At 49.6% G+C, this 23,088-nt stretch overlaps 1 protein-coding gene across 4 annotated transcripts in view; it reads left to right on the top strand.

The window, feature by feature from the left end:
* The window catches only part of LOC135241881 (NT-3 growth factor receptor-like), a 362,434-nt gene that overhangs the window by 311,651 nt on the left and 27,695 nt on the right, over nucleotides 1–23,088 (top strand). For all 4 annotated transcript variants that reach the window (XM_064312636.1, XM_064312637.1, XM_064312638.1 and 1 more), the window contains 2 exons: nucleotides 16,365–16,495; nucleotides 20,720–20,892. In XM_064312636.1, the coding sequence (XP_064168706.1) occupies nucleotides 16,365–16,495; nucleotides 20,720–20,892 (304 nt within the window). The remainder of the gene's footprint in view (nucleotides 1–16,364; nucleotides 16,496–20,719; nucleotides 20,893–23,088) is intronic.

A 23,088-nucleotide genomic window follows, 5' to 3' on the forward strand; every position in this document is an offset into this window, starting at 1 on the left:
AACAGCCAATTATGTTCTCCATCTCCATCTGCATGAAAATATAAAATAGCCTAATGCATTCAGGCAACCCACACACAGTCCTATCAGAATGTACTTTAAGTAAAAGGTTTGAGTTCACTTTTCTAAAGTGGACAGTCGTAAAAAAAAAAAAAATGCAATACTGGCAATGTCAATGTCTTCCAAGTCTGGAAACACTTCCAACTTGATTAAACATGTAATGATTCATGGAGTCAGTTTAGTTAAGGCTGAACAATTTCACCTTATTTGACTTCTGAAGAAAGACATCTACCATCAGCATTTATTATTATTATTATTATTATTATTATTATTATTATTATTATTATTATTATAATAAATTACAATTAAAATTTGAACCAGTATAAAAATAAGGAACCAGAACCAAAACATTTTGAACGATATCCAGCCCTATTTATAAGCCGGCCTGGTTCTAGCGTGAGAGATTGTGTCAGTGCCAGGGCTGGGTTAGCCCGCGTCCTTTTTGCAATGGGCCCATATCCACACATTTCCATGGAATTAAAATAAACTATCAGTGGGCCAGAGGAAAACAAAAGAGCCAATATTAATGCTTCCAGCAAATTCTGTCAGGCTTGGAAGCTGAGACGACGCATTAATCTGGTGAACAGCGAGTGGATTTGTGGTACTGTAAAGCCAGGGGTTTGAGAGGGAAACTGAACAGAAACAGGAGAAGGAATGCATGACGGACTTTCTCTATGAACTGCGTCTGAGGGCAGCTGATGTTATGATTATTCATCTGTGGTTCCCACCATATTTGTCATGCTGTGTGACATTTTCAGGTTCCACTCCACCCAATGGTATGGTATTTTCCATAATTCAGAGCAACCAGGTACAGCTGACACACAGTTTGACATGGAGAAAGATCTCATATCAGTGTCAAAGATGACACGAGGTTTAAAATCTGACATCTCTGCGGTCTGCAGAGAACCAACCGAAAAATGGCCAAAAACAAAAAGTTTTGCGCGAAAGTGGAAACTTCTATTTGCCTTTCAGCGAAAGTGCGAAAGGATTATAGCCCTGATAATGAGGACGGCTTGTTCCACAGGCAGAGCTAATCGGTAAAGTGCGGACTTGAAAGCGAGGCTCCTGTAATCCTGCCCTGACTACATACCTGTCTTCTGAGGGCATTAACCCACCTGTGCTTTTTCGTAATTTCCACTTAGAGTCGAGATGTAAAACACGAAGCTTGCACACTCCCGACCGCTGCCTGAGTGGTGAAATTCACCGTGAGATTTTTCGTGACTCTCCTCTCGCCCCCTCGCTCAGTATTTTAGTCTCAAATTCTGCGGTTTAGAAGGGAAGTATGTCCCCTCCCCCCCCTCAAAAAAAAAGAACACTCAGAGAAAGTAAAAGCATTTTAAGCCTCCTTTCCTCATTCCTTTTCTCTCTTGAACTTCCTTGCTCTCTCTCTCTCTTTCACTTTCTCTCTGTCCTCTGCTCCCTTCTGCAAACACCCGTGAAACTTCAGAAAGGCTCTCATCTCTCCGTTATCTTACCTTATTCCACACCTTCTCCAAATCTCTCCTCATATTAAAATGGAGCACTTTTGTAACCGCAGATGGGGAGATGGGGGAAGTGATGAGAAAGTTTGAGCGAGAAAATTCAAGAGCACTTCCTGGGAAGGATAATGAGATACCATTTTGGACCACATAGAAAGGAAATAAACAGGAAGAAAATACGCATCCCTAAATGTCAGTTAGTCATCCAAAGTTTTACAGATGCTCGTTAACTTTTTTGAACGAATGACTGCATGTTAATTAGAAAAAAAAAACAATGAAGACATCGGATGAAAATGTAACTCAAGGTTGTTCCAGTGACAGCTAGCCTGCGCAACAACCATGAGAGGCCCCCTCATCACTGGATACCATCTGGGCACTCAGACTCTCTCAGACACCTTCCGGAAGCAAAGACCTTGCATGTTACATTTATTTATTTATTTTGCAGGGAAGAACAGTGCTCTTATTCTTTGCTGGGTTTCTGGGCTTTCCAGAGTTTGTAATTTTCTGCCTGTATCTTCGGTCACGGGAACATCTCGCGTCTCGAATTCGCGTTTTCCAAAAGGGTCGGCACTGGCTCGATGCATGAGTAATAATAAGCTTAGCCTAATCCCTTCACTCACGGCAAGGGCAAGGCAAGGATAAAAGGCAGAAACTATGAATGATTGAATGGCCCAAAAAGTGCGGAAACATGGAATACGTTCGAAGGCTAATAATAATCAGGAAAGGAAGACGAGCAACCTTTAAAAGCCGACGCTTTCGCTATTTATGAGCTGTAATAAATGGAGGCACCTTGTGAGTTTACGCTCACCAAGAACTGCTTTTTTCACTTATCAAGTGCAGAAATTCTCCACTTCTGCCTGATATATACCTTTTTTCCATTATTTATTTTTATTCAATTTTGTTGCACCATTATTTTTATTTATTCATGACATAGTTACCCGCTTACTTTTCAGCGTATTATGTATTTATAAATCCTGCTGTTTACTGGAGAAACTCTGACTAAGAGCCTCTGCATCCGTGGTGAGACAGCAGTGCGGACTGAACTGACAACCCTCTTTGTGTAAACTTGGTTCAACTGTACATTCCTCTACTGGCCACAGCCATCTGCTGGTCATGTGCCTCTGCTGGCCCCACCCATCTGCTGGTCATGTGCCTCTGCTGGCCACACCCATCTGCTGGTCATGTGCCTCTGCTGGCCACACCCTTCTGCTGGTCATGTGCCTCTACTGGCCCCACCCATCTGCTGGTCATGTACCTCAACTGGCCACACCCATCTGTTGGTTAGGCACCTCTGCTGGCTGTTGGCATGGTAACCGAAGCCGCTCCCCTCCTGCTAACTGCAAAGCCGCCAATCCGCCGTGATTTAAAATGCGATGAAGGTGCACGTCTATCAGGTAAATAGCCGTGGCTGTCGGGTAGACCTGCATACATTTCAGATAAGCCTGCGAGCGTCTGGGATAAGCCTGCATGTAAATGAGCGGGAGGGCGGCGCCGGGACACGGGCAGCATTCGGAGGGGAGTAAACTCCTCGGGAAAGCCTCTGCCGCGGGGCCGTATTTAATCGCCGCGTCACCGAGCCATTTCTCCGACTCTCCGTCCCACCGCGCTAACCGCGAGCGCTCGCTCTGGCGCAGCGCTAACTTTCACAGAATGCTCATTTCTCTCCTGTGAGCTGGGCATGCACACCAGTGCTAGCTGGCTCATCGTGGTGATTGCCTAGGCCTCTTTATAATGAGCCGAATCTGTCCCAGCCAATCAGTGGTCTAGGCCTGTCAGCCAATCAGCAATCTGAACCTCTCAGCCAGTCAGTGTTCTGGGCCACTGGACTCTTGTTCCTTTTTGTGTTGCCTTGTTTGCCAGTTTTGTCAATTTAATTCAATTCAATAAACTTTATTTATACCCGTGGGGCAATTCATTGCTGGGCCTATCATCAATCAACATCGAAAACAGACGGGACATAATTCACACAATAACCTGACGTCACATACAAGAGAAAACAGACGTGACAAACCTAGAGGCTCATTTCACCCTTTAGAGGTTTATTTTCCACTCCAAGACTAAAAGTAATAACTTGGAGCATGCAACACTGACAGCTGCTCTCAGTAATTAATATTTGAAATGGCAAAAACAGACCCATATTTAACTGAGGGTTGGGGATACCCTGGAAACACAATGTGCTTTTTTTATTCACCAGTTAAATCACAAATCTCATGTGCAATTTGTCATGTAAGTCATTCAGACATTCAAACAAGTGACAACACACATCCTTACTACCGTTCACATTGAGCTTTATGTAATTTCAAGGGAATGAATGTTGCGATCGTTCATTCACGTTCATTGTGATCTTTAGAATCATATATGCGTTTCATTCAAACAAAATGACATCTTGGATCGATCAATAACAACCACACGTGAAACACGGTCAGTGCTTGAGCCGCTGTTTTCAATTTTGTCTGTAGCGCTGTCTTCATGATCAGTTCCTTTCTTACCCCATTTCACATGACCAGGGAGAGAGCGGGAGGTCACTCTGGTCAAATCAACCACCAACTGTAGGCCATCCGTATGACAGAAGGCTGGCTGTTAGGGGTCTCTCTCTGATCAAAGTGAGGTTGTCCCGTATGACATAGGACTGGCTGTTAGGGGTCTCTCTCTGATCAAAGTGAGGTTCTCCCGTATGACAGAGGACTGGCTGTTAGGGGTCTCTCTCTGATCAAAGTGAGGTTCTCCTGTATGACAGAGGACTGGCTGTTAGGGGTCTCTCTATGATCAAAGTGAGGGTCTCCTGTATGACAGAGGACTGGCTGTTAGGGGTCTCTCTCTGATCAAAGTGAGGTTCTCCCGTATGACAGAGGACTGGCTGTTAGGGGTCTCTCTCTGATCAAAGTGAGGGCCTCCTGTATGACGGAGTGCTGGCTGTTAGGGGTCTCTCTCTGATCAAAGTGAGGGTCTCCTGTATGACGGAGTGCTGGCTGTTAGGGGTCTCTCTCTGATCAAAGTGAGGTTCTCCTGTATGACAGAGGACTGGCTGTTAGGGGTCTCTCTCTGATCAAAGTGAGGGCCTCCTGTATGACGGAGTGCTGGCTGTTAGGGGTCTCTCTATGATCAAAGTGAGGGTCTCCTGTATGACAGAAGACTGGCTGTTAGGGGTCTCTCTCTGATCAAAGTGAGGTTCTCCTGTATGACAGAGGACTGGCTGTTAGGGGTCTCTCTCTGATCAAAGTGAGGTTCTCCTGTATGACAGAGAGCTTGGTGCGGGCGGTCGAGAGCGTCTACTCACGGCAGGCTGGCCACGTATGACAGAGACCGTCCGGCAGGGCGTCCCTCTAGACAAGAGGTGGTTCCACAGCCCGGCGACGCCGGCGCTACGTTAGGGTCGCTCTCTGAAAACGGGTCTCCGTCTGGCAGAGGACGCGGCGGCGGGCGCGCCCCCGGTCGGGCGGGAGATCCGTATCTCCCCCGTTCGTCTCCACGTCCTCAAACGGCCGCTCTCCGCTCTCTTATCGCCGCGCCCCCGCCGTTTAAATTAAAGGAGCGCGTGGCAGTCCCGCCGGCCCGGCGTTCGACGATGCCTTTTGATTGTTTTCGGTTTGAGAAAAGCAGGGAGGGTGAGTGGGGGGGGGGGCGGGTTTCAGACTGAGAGCTTTTGCTGGCAGGAGCGGCCAGCAGCCAGCAGGGCTAGCTGTAGCCTTTGTCTGGGCTTCTTCTCCATTGACGGCTGCAGGGGAGAAAGCCCCGCCCCCCCCTGTGGCGAGGCCTGACGTGACCCCGCCGAAAGGAAGCGTAGGCTGCGGCTCGGAGATAACCCTGCCGCCCCCCCCCGCTCCCCTCCTGCCTCCCGGCGGGGGGTCGGAGACGCCGCGGAGGAAGAGCGCCGGCGCGTCTCGCTCCCAGACGCGAGGGCGGTTCGGCCCCGCCCGTCCGGGGCGCCTCTTCCGCCTCTCTGACTCAGGCTCGGGGAAAAAAAAAAAAAAACGAGTGGAAGGAGGAAGAAAGGGAAGCGGAGAGAGAGAAAGAGAGAGAATGCGAAAGAGCGCTGTGAAGCGCTTAGTCATCCCTCACAGGGCCCGTCAACCGGCCGGAACTGAGCGCGCTCGCGGAAGCGCGGAGTCGCCGCGGAGCCGCCAGTCACAGGCTGGAGGCGCGGCTCACCTGCGGCTCTGTAGGCCTCGCCAAGCATAGAGCACAGCCTGAGCCTGAGGGTGGGGGGGGGGGGAGAGAGAGGGGGGGGGGTTGAAAACCTGTCAGTCTCAAACCTTGCACCAATTTACCGCCCACTCCCCCGCCCGCGAGCGGCTGGCCAGATTGCACCTGTTAAGACGGCTGTGTTATTTCTCCCTTTTTACCTCCGCCGGTGGGCTTGTGAAGAGCCCGCGTGACTGAGGGGGATAAAGGCTGAGTCTCATCTTCAGTGGCACTGAATGTGCTGTTCTTCCAGGGTGGTGTGCGCGCGTGCGTGCGTGTGTGTGTGTGTGTGCGCGCATGCGTGTGTGCGTGCGTGTGTGTGTGCGCATGCGTGTGTGTGTGTGAGTGTTTGTATTTGTGTGCATGTACGTATGCGTCTGTGTGTGTGTGTGTATTTGTGCGTGTGTGCGGTTCGTGTGTGCTCGTGTGTGCTTGTGTGTGCATGTGTGTGTTTGTGTGAAAATAAATGTTTTTGAAGCCTGGTCACTGTCTGATGTAATGTATTTGCTAGTGTGGATGGGACTGCATGTTAGCTTAATATAATTTTCGTTCTTCTTTATTTGACATATTTGTAATTCCTTTCTTAAACATTCTTCATCTGATTTAAGTAAAGTATTAATGTGTATTAATGTAAAAAAAAAAAAAAAGTTTTCCAACAGTTTAAATAAAATTTAAAAAAATAAAGAAATGACTTGGCCCTACGCCCTACTTAACGACTACTGGTTCCATGGTGACACCGGCCTCTTTAAAAGCAACTTCATCTGGATTTAATCAGCATCGAGAGATAAGCTTATCAATGTCCCCCTCCATCAACATCTTAATACTGAATGCATGGTTTAGGCATGATATCAGAGGGAATCTAATCAATTCATTTAACCCTCTTAAAGGGATTGTCAGAGTGATTTGCGGGTCCAGTGGAGCTGGAGTGCGGTTGCGGAGGTAATGTGTTTAACCGTGACAGCGCCGACACAGAACGAAAGAACACCGGAGTGATGGTGTTGTCGATACCCGGATCTCTACAGGATTTGGCTTACAATGGTTTGAAGATTAAGACGATAACGATCTCGTAAATCTGCGATCTCGTAAATTTTTGAAAGACTCATGTTCAAGCTCGCGCTCAAATGCGTGCACTTGCACATGCGCGCACCGTACTCGATTCTATGCATGTGCACGTATGCGCACATGCGCTTGCATGCAAGATTTTTAAACGCTTAAACTGTGAAGCCCCCTCCCACCCCCACCATGGGTACCAAAGGCCCTACAAGGCCCTTAAAGGGGCAGTGTGTCTTTAAGGCCAAATAGAACTTTCAGTCCACCAGCGGAACCCACTCTGTGTACAAATCAGAACGTGGCAGAGGCATATAATCACAGCAAGCTCCGCCTTTCACTTTGCGGCCAGCCAATCAGGGGGCTCCCTCTAAAACAAAGCCAGCCATGGGTAATGGAGGCAGAGGACAGAGTTATGCCTCAAACAGCCCATCGAGCTCTGTAGAGAAAAGGGGGGGGGGGAGTAAATGAGACTTTCTCAGAGTGTTAAACATTGATATGGCCTGTGGGAGAAGAGACCGGGAGAAGCACTCTGGAACCCCCCTTCCCCGTAAAGAGAGGTGGGGTGGGCGGCCAGGGAGACTTCCTCCATAAATAGCATCTCCATTACCTGCCTCTTTTCTCAAACCCAAGGCTGTCATTTGAGAGCACAGTTCTGCACTTTTTATTCGTGGAGGGGGGCAGAGTGCACTGGGAACCCTTCCATTATCTTCACGGTGAAGAATTTCAACATTGCTCTAAAAATTCAGGGCAGTGGAAATGTACATATGTATATTTAAGAAGATGCACAATATGTTTAGTGTGTGTATGTGTGTATATGTGTTTAAATCAGTTTTTTTTTGTAAATACTTCTTCATAGATACTGATAAGATTTTCCCTTGTTTCTGATTGGTTGTTTTTTCTCTGGTCTCTGGTTGGCTGAGGTAATTGTAATTAGGTATCCGCGGCGTGAAGGTCAGATCCAGCAGGCTGACCCTGCTCCCCTCCGCTCGTCTTCCTCAGTGGTCTCCACTGCTGTGTAAAATGTGCATTAAAAATATTAGGATTGAGTTGATTAGGATCCCGTTAGTGCCCTTAATTAATCACCACCGTAACGATTTTATAAATGCCCTTTCACATTACCCCAAAGAAGGAGGCGCCTGGACAGCCAATATATCAGCATTAAATTAAGTCTCATTAATCCTTCTCCTTATTGCCCTAAAAGAGTGTAAGACTCATTCGGCTTACAATTACCATCCCATAATATGTTAAATCACAATTAGCTCATGGGGTATTAAAATGGGGAAAAGCAGCTGCACGGTTTAAAACACTTTTAAAATACTGGTGAAAATGACAGGCTCAGTCAGTAAAGGCACACACTGCAGGCTGAACTTGAGTCCATTGGCCAGCTGTGACCAGGAGTCCAGATGATCTTTTAAAACATAGTGGGTGGGTTGAAGACAGTCAGGTTTCCGCAGGTTACTGTTGCACAGGCGCCTCTAGGCTAATTACTGGGCAACCACAAGGTAGCAGCTGTTGTTAGTTAGAGGTGTTACTTTCCTCTGCTAAGTGCTAGCTTTGCTGTGATGCCTATTGCCCATGGTGTGGGAAATAGCCACCTTATAACGTGTAAGTGCCCTGGAGGAACGCTAGCCCTTCGGCTGCGGTGGTCCTTCCTCAGATACAGCTGAGTGGGGCAGCGTGACAGAGCTGGTCAAGTCGCTAAGCCAGAGGATACACAGCTCGACAAAAACAAGGCAGTCGATTGGCCCGCAGAAAAAGACACTAAAAATCTAATGAAATTAAGAAGTAAGAACTCCTAGATTGTGTTACCTGGGGAGCTCCACAAAAAGGCAATGAGCAACAGCTGTCCTGACTGCCAGTCAACCTCAGCTGTGCTGATTGCCAGTCAACCTCAGCTGTGCTGATTGCCAGTCAGCCTCAGCTGTGCGTGACTGAAGCTGCAGCTGCTGTCCAAGGTCCTGAAGGGCTCCCAGTCTGGTGGAGAGCGGGATGCAAATGATTGCTAATTATTAGCGCTGCAGTCCTTTAGCCTCATGCATATTCTGCTGAAAAATGTGTGCATTAATGTACGCCGTGTAGCAGCGCGGCCTGTTATTGCATCATTGCGCTGTATAAAGAGTGAGGGGAGGGATCCGTCTCCGGCTCTGAATTTTAAATATTTACGGCGGTGCCATTTTCATGCAGATGTCATTTTTATTCGCTCCCGTCCTTACGGAGTATGTTTTATGGTAATTTCGTCAGCCGTAAAAAACCCAGAATGATTTGTAAGGAGCGGCGGCTCGCGTGGATATATTTTCCTCGACGCCGCGGACAAAGCGCTCTGCGGTTAGACTGCACTCGTCCCCTAAGGCTTTCACGAGCCGCTGAAGCCGCGGAAACAAAGCGGTGCAATTTCAGAGGTTCGTCCGGGTGCCGGGATCAGCTCCCTGTCGGGAGAAAGGGGGGGAGGGGGGCGGTAATTCAAACCGCGACTGCGGACCGAATTATAATAAAGCCTCGTCTCCCGTCGACGCTGCGTCTGCAGCCTGTTGCTTTTGGGACCACTTCCTGTGTGCGCAGCGATGCTACGCCATTCAACTGGCAGGAACGTGAGGAGCTGATAGCGTTTGTGGAAGGCACACGCCAGAGGGGCATTCAGGGCATTGGTGTGGTGGTGGTGATTGGAGGAGGTAATGCCGAGCACGTACCTGGCACACCGCCCCGATTTTCACCCAAATCGATCGCCGCCGACCCCTGGCGCTCCGCAGGTCACTCCGTCTCGGAGCCTCGCGTCCTGATTAAAGCGGACGGGTATTTACTTACTGTCAGCAGGACCGGATTTGAGCTTGTAACGCTCCAGCTTCAAACACGGTCCAGGAAACGCTCGCTGTGCCTCACAGGCGCTGTGCAGACTCGTGTGCAGATGTGTTGGGGCAGACTGGGTCTTTCTCAGGAGCTGTGCCCGCTGTGGGCACGGTGGGTGTGGTGGGCGAGGTAGGCGAGGTGAGCGAAGCGGGCTTGGTCGCCGTGGGGATACGAGCCGCTTAACCACACTAATGTTCCCCTGGGGGCTGCACAGCTGACCTCAGTGTCAGCTGGGATCGACTCCTCCACAGGCTCCCCACTGGGCACGCTCCGTGACCTTTCACCCCTCTCTGTGTCACAGGGTCTGTCCCTGAGGTGAGGGGTGCCTTTTTCCTCGCCAGCTTCCAGACTCATAAAGGCCATTTTTACACATCAGCACCCTCCATTTAAGCCTCATTACTTATTTATGCTGCTGACATTTTTTTTTTCTTCATCGGGTTACAGATGGTAGTAATAGGAGGAATGCATACTCTCTCTCTCTCCCCCTCTCTCTCTCTCTCTCTCTCTCTCTCTCTCTCTCTCTCTCAGATCTATTGTCAGCGTTCTCTTACAGAAACATAATGAACTGAAATGTATTTCAAATATGTGGATTTTTCAAAGAATATAGTGATAAACATATATTTTTTTAAATGTGCTGCAATATTTGAAAGTGATGATGATTTGTATATTTTTGCATAAAATTGGAAGTGTTGCAATATCTTTATAACGTATTTTATTTTTAATATATTTTCAGCATATTATACTTCTGTAAGGGTTAACTAGTGCATTTATTGAGCTAGTAAGCTCCTCTCGTTAGATAGACGGGCTCACAGAGAGGCCTGCTCTTTCATTTTTCTCAGTCATATCCATGCACCTGTTGGTTGGGCATTATTAACACAGTATTAAAAGCATAGAGATGGGCCTTTATGTTAATCCATCGGTGAAATTAGGGGGCAGGGTAGGGCAGTGGTTTAGGGAATGGACTATAACCACACAGTAAAATATTCAGTGTTAAATACACTCTATATACTCATATTCTGTCAGAGCTGAATTAGCGCTGGACATTTGCCTGTTTGAGATTTGATATTCTGGAGGGTTGCCTCCTAGTTTTACCCTTGAGCGCGAGGCAGCCTGTGTTGCATCAGCAAATGGCCGGCGATGTATAAATAAATCCGAAGCGTAAGCCTGTTAAAAAAAAAAAAAAAAAAGGCAAGCCCGGTCGCCGATGAATAATGAAGCTTCAAAGAAAATACGTCTTTAAATAAACACATTATTTTAAGTGCTTTTTATCTTTGAGGATTTTTCTTCTTGGTCTGACAGGAGTACGCCCACTTCACCTGGAACATTCTGAGCGCTGGGGGCTGCATGGCCGGATTTTTCTTCTTTCGGCATGATTTCTGCCTGTCCTTCGTTTTTCTTTTCACGCTCTCAGAACCCCCCCGCCCCCTCACCCCCTCCTCACCCTCCCGCCCCCTCCTGAGCCTCTTTGCTCTGAGGCGTCCCTTCAGCCAAAGCCGGCGGAGTTCCTCCGCTCGGCGATCTGTCATCTCTCCCCGCCAGAGAGCGCGGGGACGGGAGAGCGGCCCCCTCGTTTGGAATTCTCCCCGCCGCTCGGCCGTGTGCATTAAAGCGGGAGAGCGAGCGAGCGAGCGAGAGCGGGAGGCAAGGTGACTGTGCCTGGGTGACTCCCGGACGGGAGGGGGGGGGCAGGAACGAACCAGGGAGGCTTTGTCGCCTTCCTGTTTACCGTTATGAATCTTCGAAAGGCCCGGGAGAAGAGGGTCGGCTGTTGCGATTGGCTGCGGCAAGGCAGTGGGCTTTTCTGTTAGGGGCGGGCCACTCAGGGTTCACACTGAATCCTCCGCCTCAGTGTTTTTCAATGTCCAGTGAAGTCTTTCTATTGGTTTGTGCCCATGAGTGATTGTACCACGTCAGTGATTGACTCCGGCCACTTTGTGATAGGGCATCGAAGCCTGACCGTCTGTACCACGTCAGTGATTGACTCCGCCCACTTTGTGATAGGGCATCGAAGCCTGACTGTCTGTACCACGTCAGTGATTGACTCCGCCCACTTTGTGATAGGGCATGGAAGCCTGACCGTCCTTTCTGTCCCTAGCGAAAAGCCAGAGCGAATATCCGAGCAAGGGGGATGGCTGGGTGTCTGTGGGGTATAGTGACCAAGCAACCTGCGGCTTTTGGATCGTGCTGAATTGTGTCTTAGCTAAATGGGTGAGAAGGTCTGTCACCATGAAGGAGGGCCATTTCATTACATTACATTACAGGCATTTAGCAGACGCTCTTATCCAGAGCGACGTACAACAAGTGCATAGGTTTCAAGATGTAGAGGCGCAAAAGAAACACTAGAGTGAAGTAAGGATCGTAGTGCCAGAAGTGACCACATCGATCAGGACTCCAACCCTGTAGAGTAAGCTTGTTCAGCAGCAAGAATCCTACCAAGTACAAAGTACAAACTAGCACTGGAATCACACCTAATCATACAAAAACAATCCTACCAGATACACTAACATAGTCAGACAATAAACAGTCCGAGAAGTAACAAGTTACAGTTCCTTCTCTTCACATCGCACAAAAAACTTTACTGTAATAATAAAGATGATTAAATAATAAAATAAAATAAAAAAGATATGTGCTCAACCACCTACACCAACATAGCAAGGGCCTTATCAAGATTAATTCATGACCCTCCGATGGTTATTTTTTACACTGAAAGGGCAAAAGCAGAACATTTTTTAAAGAATTCTACACGAGCATAATGGATAAAGAAATGTCCATTGAAAAAAAATTAATAAATGAAATACTTTCACACTTTCTCTTTCACTCGTTTCCTGGCAGTGATTTCACTTTTATAAGCTATCCGGTTTTTCAAGGATACCGTATTACAAAACGGGCGGTGAGTGTGTTGGCGCTCAGCGAACAGCGGACAGAAACACACGAGGGGAAAGCCTGTGATTTGCAGCGTTTATTGAAGATTACAGGGTGAGTTTATTAGAGAAAGCCACTGTTGGGCAGAGAAAATAGACTGTCTCTCACTTTTCACCAGTGACACGCCATCTACCCAGAGTGCAGATTTATGACTTATCTACTTGCTGGTGAGAGTGCAGGGTGGGTGTGTGCGTGAGCGTATGTGTGTGTGGGTATGTGCATGTGTGTGCGTGTATGTGTGTGTGTGTGCGCGTCAGCGTGCGTCTATGTGCGTGTGCATGCGTGTGTGTGTGGGTTGGGGGAGGGGGTTGCCAGGTAGTCCCCCAAGAGAGTCTTTCTCAAATAATGGGTAAAATGGAGAGTCTTCTTTAAATAATGGGTTAAACAGTGAGTCTTCCTGAAATAATGGTCAGGAGGGCGAGTCGTCTTAAAAACCCTCTACATATTTACTCATTGTAATAAGGCCTGTTCAGTGCATTAGAGAAAGGCGGTGGTGAACAGACTGGAGAAGATTATAAATATCTCAGAGTGTAAATTTATTTATTTAACAAAGAGCATGCAGGGTGTGGGGTGGGGTGGGGGTTTGGGAGGTGGGGGGGGGGTTGCCAGGTCATCCTGTGAACGACTATTTGAAATAATGAGTTTAAGAGAGTCTTCTTATAAATCCCCAGTATATATTTACTCATTGTAATAAGGCCTGCTCAGTGCACTTTCACCTGGATATGAAGTCATATGCAGAGTAGAGATTCACAACCCTCTGGTAAACACCCAATGTCTTTGTTGCTTTTTCATATATATTTTATACATTTTTCACTTTACTTTTTATATTTATTTAATAAATGTGCATATGCACGTGTGTTTGTTTTCCTGTGCGTACTCTTTGCATCTTTTTTCGCTATTCTTTATTCCTTGTTTTTTTATGTGCGTATATGCAAGTGTGCGTTTTTGTACAAAGCGCGTTGGATTTCCGTGTGTATGAAACGCGCTGCATGAATTAACTTGAACTTGAACTCATGGTTTTAAATCAGAACAGTGTTATCTGCTTTAAAACCGGATAGCGTTTCCCCTCTGAGAGCCCGCAGTCAGGGCTGGACCGGTGCTTCGGGCCCTGCAGTGCAGCAGAATCACAGGACGGTGGCCGTGGCGTCTGCCTGTTGACTGAGAGCCTCTCCGCTCGTTGAGTGGCTGCAGAGGAGCCAGCGAGCGCGGCTGTAATTAGGACACTAGGCCCGGCGATTTGTAAGTTCCCTAATCGCTCCGGATGAAGGGAGGCGGCCAGCGCTCCGGCGCGGCCCGGCGATCGCAGAGCCATCGCTCAGGCGCGGGGCGGGGAACAGGGCGAGCCACGCGTCGGTCCGCCAGGAGCGAACAGGGAGCTTTGGTTTCAATCAGGATCGCGCCAATCGAAAGCGAACACTTCTGACCCCGGTGTGGGCGTGGCTGAGAGGAGAGGAAATGCTGCCTGGCACATCTGAAATGCTCTCTCTCTCTCTCTCCCTCCATCTCTCCCTCCCCCCTCTCTCCTCTCTCCTCCCTCCTCTCTCTCCCCTCCTCCCTCTCCCTTCTCTCTCTCTTCCTCTTCCTCTTTCTCCTCCTCCTCCCCTCTCTCTCCCCCTCTCTCCCTCTCTCTCTCCCTCTTCCTCCTCTCTCCTCCCTCCTCCCCCTCCCTCTCTCTCTCTCCCCTCTTCTCTCTCCATCTCTCTCTCTCTCTCTCTCTCTGTCTGTCTGTCTCTCCTTCTCTCTCCCCCTCTCCCTCCCTCCCTCTCTCCCTCTCCTCCCTCCCTCTCTCCGTTCGCTGGATCTCTGCCACGAGCCCCACACTAGCGTTAGCGTCCGCCGCGCTCTGACTGTTTGACTCTAATTGCGCTTAATGCGCTCCGGTAATTACCGGCCTGGTTAGAGACATTTGCGGTTTGGCTGCACCAGCCGCCAATCAAGCCTCATTTGCTTTATGTCCGTTTCTGTGCCTCTGTTTGTGTACGTCTCGGCGTTCCAACAGGAAGAGGAAACAGACATTATTCCCACCCCCCTCGGGACGGGGAGGGGGGGTTCTCATTACTGCCGACCGGGACCAAATGTGTGTGTGTGTGTGTGTGTGTGTGTGTGTGTGTTTGTGTGTGCGTGTATGTGTGTGCGTTGTGGTGTGTGTGTGTGTGTGTGTCTGTGTGTGGTTTGTTTGTGTGTGTGTGTGTGTTTTTGTTTGTGTGTTGTGTGTGTGTGTGTGTGGTGTGTGTGTGTGTGTGTGTGTGTGTGTGTGTGTGTGTGTGTTTGTTTGTTTGTTTGTCTGTGTGGCGTGTATGTGTGTGTACATACATTAGAATAAAAAAAATATATATATATTTATTATTGGAAATACCTTAACCCATTAGACACGGAAACATTTCCAGCAGATTGCTTGGAAAGGAATATTTATTTCCCCCCAATATTCTAAGCAAGACAATTATTGTTTGATTGCATGTTATGGTTAGTAGAGTGTTTCATTGGAAATTGTCGGGGAGGTGTAAGAGTGTTTCCATATTTTATTACCGTATAAACTGCTGCAGTATTTCAGACGCGTGTTTGACCCAGGCCGGCAGCACAGTGTCCATGGCCCCATTGGGAGCACTGCAGTGACTAAGAAGCAGACACCGCGGCAACTCACCGTTATAAACCTGCCCAGCCTGCCCACGCTCGCAGTATTGATTGTAGCATTTATTTTGCATTGCGCTGCAGTAGATTACAGCCACGGGGCTGTACTGCATACGTAGTTCTGTTTCAGGCAGGGCTGTGCTGTACCTGTTCCTGTAGCTGCATCTCTGTCTCACACTTGGGGCTGTACTGTACCTGTAGCTCTGTCTCAGACAGGGCTGTAATGTACCTGTACCTGTAGTTCTGTCTCAGACAGGGTCATACTGTAGCTGTATCTGTCGTTCTGTATGAGACAGGGCTGTACTGTACCTATACCTGTAGTTCTGTATCAGACAGGGCTGTACTGTACCTGTAGTTCTGTCTCAGACATGGCCATACTGTAGCTGTACCTGTAGTTCTGTATCAGACAGGGCTGTACTGTACCTGTAGTTCTGTCTCAGACAGGAATGTACTGTACCTGTACCTGTAGCTCTGTCTCAGACAGGGCTGTAATGTACCTGTACCTGTAGTTCTGTCTCAGACAGGGTCATACTGTAGCTGTATCTGTCGTTCTGTATGAGACAGGGCTGTACTGTACCTGTAGTTCTGTCTCAGACAGGAATGCACTGTACCTGTACCTGTAGCTCTGTCTCAGACAGAGCTGTAATGTACCTGTAGTTCTGTCTCAGACAGGGCCATACTGTAGCTGTACCTGTAGTTCTGTATCAGACAGGGCTGTACTGTACCTGTAGTTCTGTCTCAGACAGGGTTGCACTGTACCTATAGCTGTAGTTCTGTCTCAGGCAGGGCTGTACTGTACCTGTATCTGTAGCTGTAGTTCTGTATCAGACAGGGCTGTACTGTACCTGTATCTGTACCTGTAGCTCTGTCTCAGACAGGGCTGTACTGTACCTGTATCTGTACCTGTAGCTCTGTCTCAGACAGGGCTGTACTGTACCTGTGTTGCTCACTCTGTCCTGCGGGACCTGCCTTGTTAGAGGCCCATCTGTGCAGATGGGAAACAGTCGTTCCGTTCCACCGCTTTCCAGAACATCCCTGAAAATCTGTCCTCAGGGACCTGAGGAGGTAATAATGACAAAAAAAGCATTTATCCTGCTTAACATTAAACCCTCAACCTGGACTCTCCTTCCCTCCCTCCCTCTCCGCATTCCCACTCTCCCTCCACCCCTCTCTCCCTCCACCCCCCTTCTCTCCCTCCCGCAGACGTGCAGCACGTGAAGCGCAGAGACATCGTGCTGAAGAGGGAGCTGGGCGAGGGGGCCTTCGGGAAGGTCTTCCTCGCGGAGTGCTACAACCTCAGCCCCACCAAGGACAAGATGCTGGTGGTCGTCAAGGTAACGAGCGGCGGAACCCGCTACCCGCGCTTCGCTCCTGGGGGGGGGGGGGGGTTGGGGTTGGGGGCGTCGCATCACCCCCGCCCTGGTTAATCCCAGTCCAGTTCAAGCCAGCCTGTGCTCACTGGGGTTACCAAATCTGGGGTCGATATGGAAAGAGGCTTTAGTTCCACTGAGATCAGTAGAGCCGCCTAATGATCCCTGCTGTCTTCATAAGTCACCCGCCTAATATTTGTCTTATGGAGTCCACAGGGTCTAAAAACATCATCTTTGAGAAAGGTTGTTTCAGGTTATCCTGCAGGGTCTGGGATATACATCATCGGCCGATGTACCGCGAACGCGTCCTAAAGATCCGTTTACAAAATCACACCCATGGCACCTGTTAAATCGACGCTACTGTAGTTTTTGAGTAACCATCTTCATTTAAAAAGAAATTGGAAACAAATGTCTTTTCATTTATTTGAAAAAGCTTGATTGTGTGAGCATTCATTTACCGCTGAGATATATAAAATGTCTGTTTTCTAATCCGTATATCTAACGTGGAGTTTAGATGAGCCTGTGACATTTCGAGTGTACCCCCCACGTTACAGCGGGGGCCCGCAGTTTACAGACGTACTGCCTTACAAAAGTCCCAAAAAAAGTCATTTTCACGTCCATGTATTTCCCCCTGTCCTGAGTCGGAGGTAGCGGTTGTGGCGGTCTCTCTGTCAGCCGCGCGGTTTGCTTAATTATTGGTAATGGATCGAGACCCCGCGCGAGCAGATGCTGCGCGAGACAGCGCAGAGCCGGCTAGCCGTGACGCGAGCTGGCGGATTCATTAGTCTGAAAGAAAAATGAAACGTTTCAGGGCCAATAAAACATCCAGAAGCAGCGCGTTCAAATTTACAACCCCAAAAACGAGGAACGTGTTTATTCCAGTTATTTATTTATTTATTTTCAGATTCCAGATTTTTTTTTCTGATTCCAGGATTTTTCAGATCCTGCCTTCTGCCTTCAGAAGCTTCTCCCTAATGGGGGTGCTGAAGGCTGTCACCACGGTTACCGTTTCGCGGAAGAAGACCCGCCACATTGGCTTCAGCCGCACCACACACTTACCTTCATTTACTCATCGGTTTCTATTCGACGAAAGCCTCGGCCCCGCTGTCACCCACATGCAAATCAAACACTTATGAGGGCATGAGCGGGTCAATTAGATTTTTGAGCAAGATGCTATTAGACGTGGCCGCGCTCGATATGAGTGAGTTTCTTCAGGATTCGGCCTGGAATTGAATTTGAGGACTGTAGCATGCCTAACCAGCCGCAAAGCCGAAATAACACATTATCGGCGCATCGGCGTCGACCCACGGATCGCTCCCTGCCCCGGCTCGATCGAAACGATCGATATGGAGTTTGACGTATTAAATTGGTTCGGAGAAGCTGAAGTAAGAGATGTCGCCCCGGCGCGGTTGCGCTCGGGTAGAGGAAGCGCCAGCGCCCGTTTCAGGTAATCATCGGGTGTCAAACGAAAAATATTAACGTTACGTTTAGAGATGTCTCTGCGAGCCGCCAGGGGCGTGCGGAAAACATCACGGATTTTTGAAATATCATCGGCGCCGCGGAGATAAAGAGAGCTGTGATGGGTGCTCCTTGCCTTAGCGCTGTCTAAACACGGTGCCGAGGGGCATCCTGGGATACGTGCAGAAAATGCAGGGCTGCAGTCAGCCTGTGGAAAAAGAGGACGGAGGGGGGAGTGACTGTGATGAAGATGGAGATGATGATGGTGCTGGTTAGGGGGGTGATGGTAGCGGTGAGATTGAGGATGATGCGGTGGTGATGAAGATGACTGGTGATGACACACTGACACATTATACACACTGACACACTATACACACAGACACACTGACACACTGGGTGAGATCGTCGCATTCCCAAAGGGGCATGGTGATGCACAGGGGGAGAGGTGGGGGGGGGGGTGGTTGTGCTGTCACACCTGTGAGGAGGGAAGCAGACATTCCGGGGGGGGTGTGGTGGGGTTGGTGGGTTGGGGGGGGCGCTCCTGTACAGGTGCTCATGGAGGACAGCGCGCAGGAGGAATAGAAGGACCCGGACAGGGATGGCTGCCCGGCCATCTGCTGCTCCGGAGCCTCAATCCATCTAAATCTGCGCCAGTCCGGGGGGCCCGGCTCTCCGGGGGCGTGTAATTAATACCAGGCCACGCCACGCGTCCCTGCAGCTCAGCGGCACAGGGCCGGGAGGAGAGGCTCGGGGACAGGGACCCCCGAGCTGGATCTTACCCTGGAGCTAAGCAGCCCGCCTGGTTAGCCCACAGCTCTGACTCTCCCCTGCAGAAAGATCCCGTGCGATTGGGCGAGCGCCGTTGCAAAAGTCACACGCACCAATCGCTAACCGGTCACTAATGACCGGGCATCAGTCGCGCTCACCAATCACTGACCGGCAGTTATGACCAATCGGCAATTACGAACACGATGTTAGGTGTTCCGTAATCACATTTGCAATCTCCAATAACCCATTTCCTGCAGCCGATCTCCAGTGTGGACTACAGCGCGTCCGGAGGGTGCTTTAACACCGCTCCCTGCATGCGGGTTGTCCCACGCAGACCGCTGGCTTCAGGGGCACTGGAACCCGCTCTCCGGAACCCGTGTGGAAAACACTGAAGCACTGTCAATAAAGTAGACTTCCTGAATTATATTGGCCAAAAGTAGTTAGGGGGCTACAGGTGGCAGAGAGATAATGGTGAAGGATCTACACTTGTGACTGAAGATTTGCTTCCCAGTTGAGGCTCTGCTCTTCACTCCAGCAATACTACTTTACACAGGTTGCTTAAGTCTAATATCCAACTGTGTGAATGTACCAAATGTAGAAACATGTACGTTGCTCTAAATAAGTTTCTATTTTGCAGATGCTGTAAATAAAATAATGGTTTTGCCTGTCATGGAGTCAAAGCCCTGAGCGTGGGCATGCGCAACACAACGGAAAGAGCGATGGATAGGCTCACGTCGACCTTCAGAACCTCACCTGAGGGCTTTACGGCTGTAACGGGCTGAAGAGAATGCTAACGCGATACGAAGCCCGGCGCGGAATCGTGGATATCACACGCCTGTGCGGAACTCGCTCTTTCTTTTAATTGGGAGGAAGGGGGTGGGGGGGGGATGTGGGTGGGTGTCTGCATTTAAATTTCATCGGTGAAGCCCGCGCGACGATGTCACGCTCATTACTGAGAAACACCTGGAGCCGTTGGCTGGAAAGGAGCCCGGAGGAAGAATGCTAATCCGCCAGCCGCCGGACCGTCGTTTTTCTCTTCCTAGCCGCTTTTCAGATGTTCAAAGCAGTGCGATATCGGCTTCTAGTTCGGCGGTGTGCTAGCTGTTTTGGAATACCTCTGCGATTCGGGCCAAATAAGGAGGGCGCGTCGTGACGTCTGTCTGGAAAGCGCTTCTCGTCTCTCTGCTCTGCTCTCGCTCGTTCTCGCTCTCCTCTCTCTCTCTTCTCTCTCTCTCCCTCCTCTTCTCTCTTCTCTCTCTCTCTCTCCTCTTCTCCTCTCTCTCTCTCTCTCTCTCTCTCTCTGTCTCTCTCGTGTCCCCGGTTTGCCGCCGTCGAGGCCCCGCCAGGGCACGGCGAGGGCGCACGCAGCGTTCCGTTCAGGAGCCCGTCACAGACTGTGCTCTGCTCACGCTCCGGCTGAGTAATTTAGGTCCCATGTGCGTCTCGCGCTACACACACAGACACAGACACACACACACGCACACAGAGACACACACACACACACACACACACACGCACCTACACACACGCACACACGCACACAGAGACACACACACAACACACACACCACACACACTACACACACACACATACACATGTACACAGAGACACACACACACACACACACACACACACAAACTCAGACACACACACATATACACACACACACACGTTTGCGCACACACACTCCAGAGCAGCAGGTGTCTAGAGAATCCAAAAATATGCCTGCGCTAGTTATTTTTTTTCTTTTTGTTACAGATGAAAGGATAATTCATATAATTTATAAATTATTTCCACAAACATGCACCCTGACTCATACACCCACATACATTTTGCTACCACCCACTAAGACAGTGTTTTGTTCCAGGTCACATTTCCTCTGCTGCACCACCCCTGTCCTATAGGGGGCGCCCTGTGCGAATAAGCGCACCCTGAGGCTTAACCCGTTCCCTGGTTTTCCAGACCCTCAAAGACCCCACGCTGGCGGCCAGGAAGGATTTCCAGAGGGAGGCGGAGCTTCTCACCAACCTGCAGCACGAGCACATCGTCAGGTTCCACGGCGTGTGCGTGGACGGCGACCCGCTCATCATGGTGTTCGAGTACATGAAGCACGGAGACCTCAACAAGTTCCTCAGGTACGGGCGGAGCCTCAGGCGAAGGGGCAGAGATGGGCGGAGCCAAGGGCGGGGCAAGGGCAGGTCCTGGGGTTTGGGCAGGGAGGAGGGGTTTACAGCAGAACCTCAAAGATACGTACAGGAATAGTGGGATGTTTGGAAATCTGAAATGTTTGAAAACAAAGTCAGTTTAAATTTGCCTACACTACACATGCTTACCATATTTTTTAAATGGTCTGCTCTCATTTTGCAGCTATAAATCTTAGTTTAAGACAATAGCCAATAATCAAATGGGCAGTAAGTGGGACAAGTGATCTGTCATATATACTTATGTATTCTTTCGGGCTCAACAACAAATGGCAATGTATGTGTTGTATGGTTACGCACACCAGACAATGCGCTCGAAACTGAGGACAAAGGCGGAGTGCATTTTACTGATCCCTGCTGTGAAGAGAGGGAGAGCAGTATATAATGAAAACAATGAAGGATAAAGTGCCGGGCGGCTGTGAGTTGTGAAGATGGCGGAGCGGGACTTGGCAGGCTCGGTGTCTCGGGCTGAGGTCCGCGAGCTCCATTACACGGCGGCATTGATCGGTGACGGGGAGGGGCAGAGACGTGGTCCTTACTCCTGAACTTTGGCCATTAAACTTCATTATGTGGGCGGGGCTTCGGGCCACTGACAAGCGAAGTCTGAAAGCCTTCGTTTACGAGCGTCTGCAAAAGCTTTTCTGGTGGGCCCAATACATCAACCCGAGAGGCCTTCACCGGCTGGCTGTTTGGCCGAGCAGTCTCTGGGCTTCTTTCGACGGTCTCGGCATGGTAGATTCACAATGCCGGTGAATGGAGGAAGGGCAAGGCAGTACTCCAGGGACATTATGGTCCTCAAGGCCAGTAGTACTGATCGCTTTCATGGTTACCCTCTAACCAGGGACTGATTTAGACTTGGGACACCCGGTGAGTGGAACCTCTGGCAAATCAATGACATCACTCACTCAATCAATCAATCAATCAATTTACTACCAGGTAGACAAGAAACCTCAGGGGCCTTGAGGACCAGATCTGAATGTCCCTGCATTGCTGCCCTTATATATGAGAGGAGTACCAGAGGCCCTTTCTGTAGTTTAGGCATATTTGAAGTGTGAATGCCTGTAGCACTGATACCGGGATTCACTTTAAACTTTTGGTAGAAAGTTGTCTGTCCCTTGTCTCCTGAAGGTGGTTTCTGTTAGATCTGTCAGTTTGTTTGTCTTTGTCTGATTGGCTCTATATTTATCTTCATTAAACGAACGTGAGCTGAATGGGGGAATGGCACCGAGCTCTCGGGGGTTCATGGGGGTTTCGGGGGAAGGCGTGTCCCAGAGCGCCGCGCCCTCGGCTCTGTCTCGGGGAGGCCCGCGGCGGGCCGCGAACCCGCCGCGCCCTTTCATTCGCCGTCCCTGCGCCTCCTTTAATTTCCTCCTGTAATCACGGCGAAGCGAAAGAACTTTGGCGGAAAGTGATGAAATTCTTTCGCGAGAGGCTGCAAGAGAAGGGAGACTCTATACGTGCGTCTGCTCTGCCCTTCTACGGATTTCCGGAGGGGGGCGGGGGGGGCGGGGGGTTGGGGGGGGGATGCTGATCACGCCTCTTAATTAACCGTGCCGTGCAGAAACTCTGTGCACCCCCGGTACACCGGCTCCCTCTCCCGCCCCCAGAGAGCCTGTTCGCTCGCAAAGTCAGCGGGAGGATGGCGAAGGGGGGGCTCTGTTTGCCCATCGCTGTTCCCTCGCCAAAAATGTTTGCTGTAGCAGAGCTGTGGTCTTCTCACCCCTGATTTGAGCACCGGGGTCGGGCCTGGTGACGGCCGTGGCCTAAACTGAGATAATATATGCGGAAAGGCTGAGCCAATAAAAAACAGCGGTTGGTTATTTTCCCGCTCAATCGGTAGGTCATAGAGGACCTCCAGTCACATAGCAACCAGGCTCAACTTTGTGATCCCAGTCTGTGCGTGCTTATCTCATTTAAGAGCACGGTTTTCACCAAGCCTTTTCATGGCTGCCTGAATAAGTGAGCGGAATGGAAGGCCAGTTTCTAGTGTTGACAAAACCCCACGGTGTGGAATAACCAGTCCCATCAAACCGCCAAAACACCCCTGCTCACTCCAGTACAGCCCAGGAAAGCGGATTACATTTCCCTCCCTCCCGAAAATTGCAATTCCAAACATTTTTCTTCTTGGTA

The sequence above is a fragment of the Anguilla rostrata genome, chromosome 16 (assembly GCF_018555375.3).
Source record: "Anguilla rostrata isolate EN2019 chromosome 16, ASM1855537v3, whole genome shotgun sequence".
NCBI classification, from domain to species: Eukaryota; Metazoa; Chordata; class Actinopteri; order Anguilliformes; family Anguillidae; genus Anguilla; species Anguilla rostrata.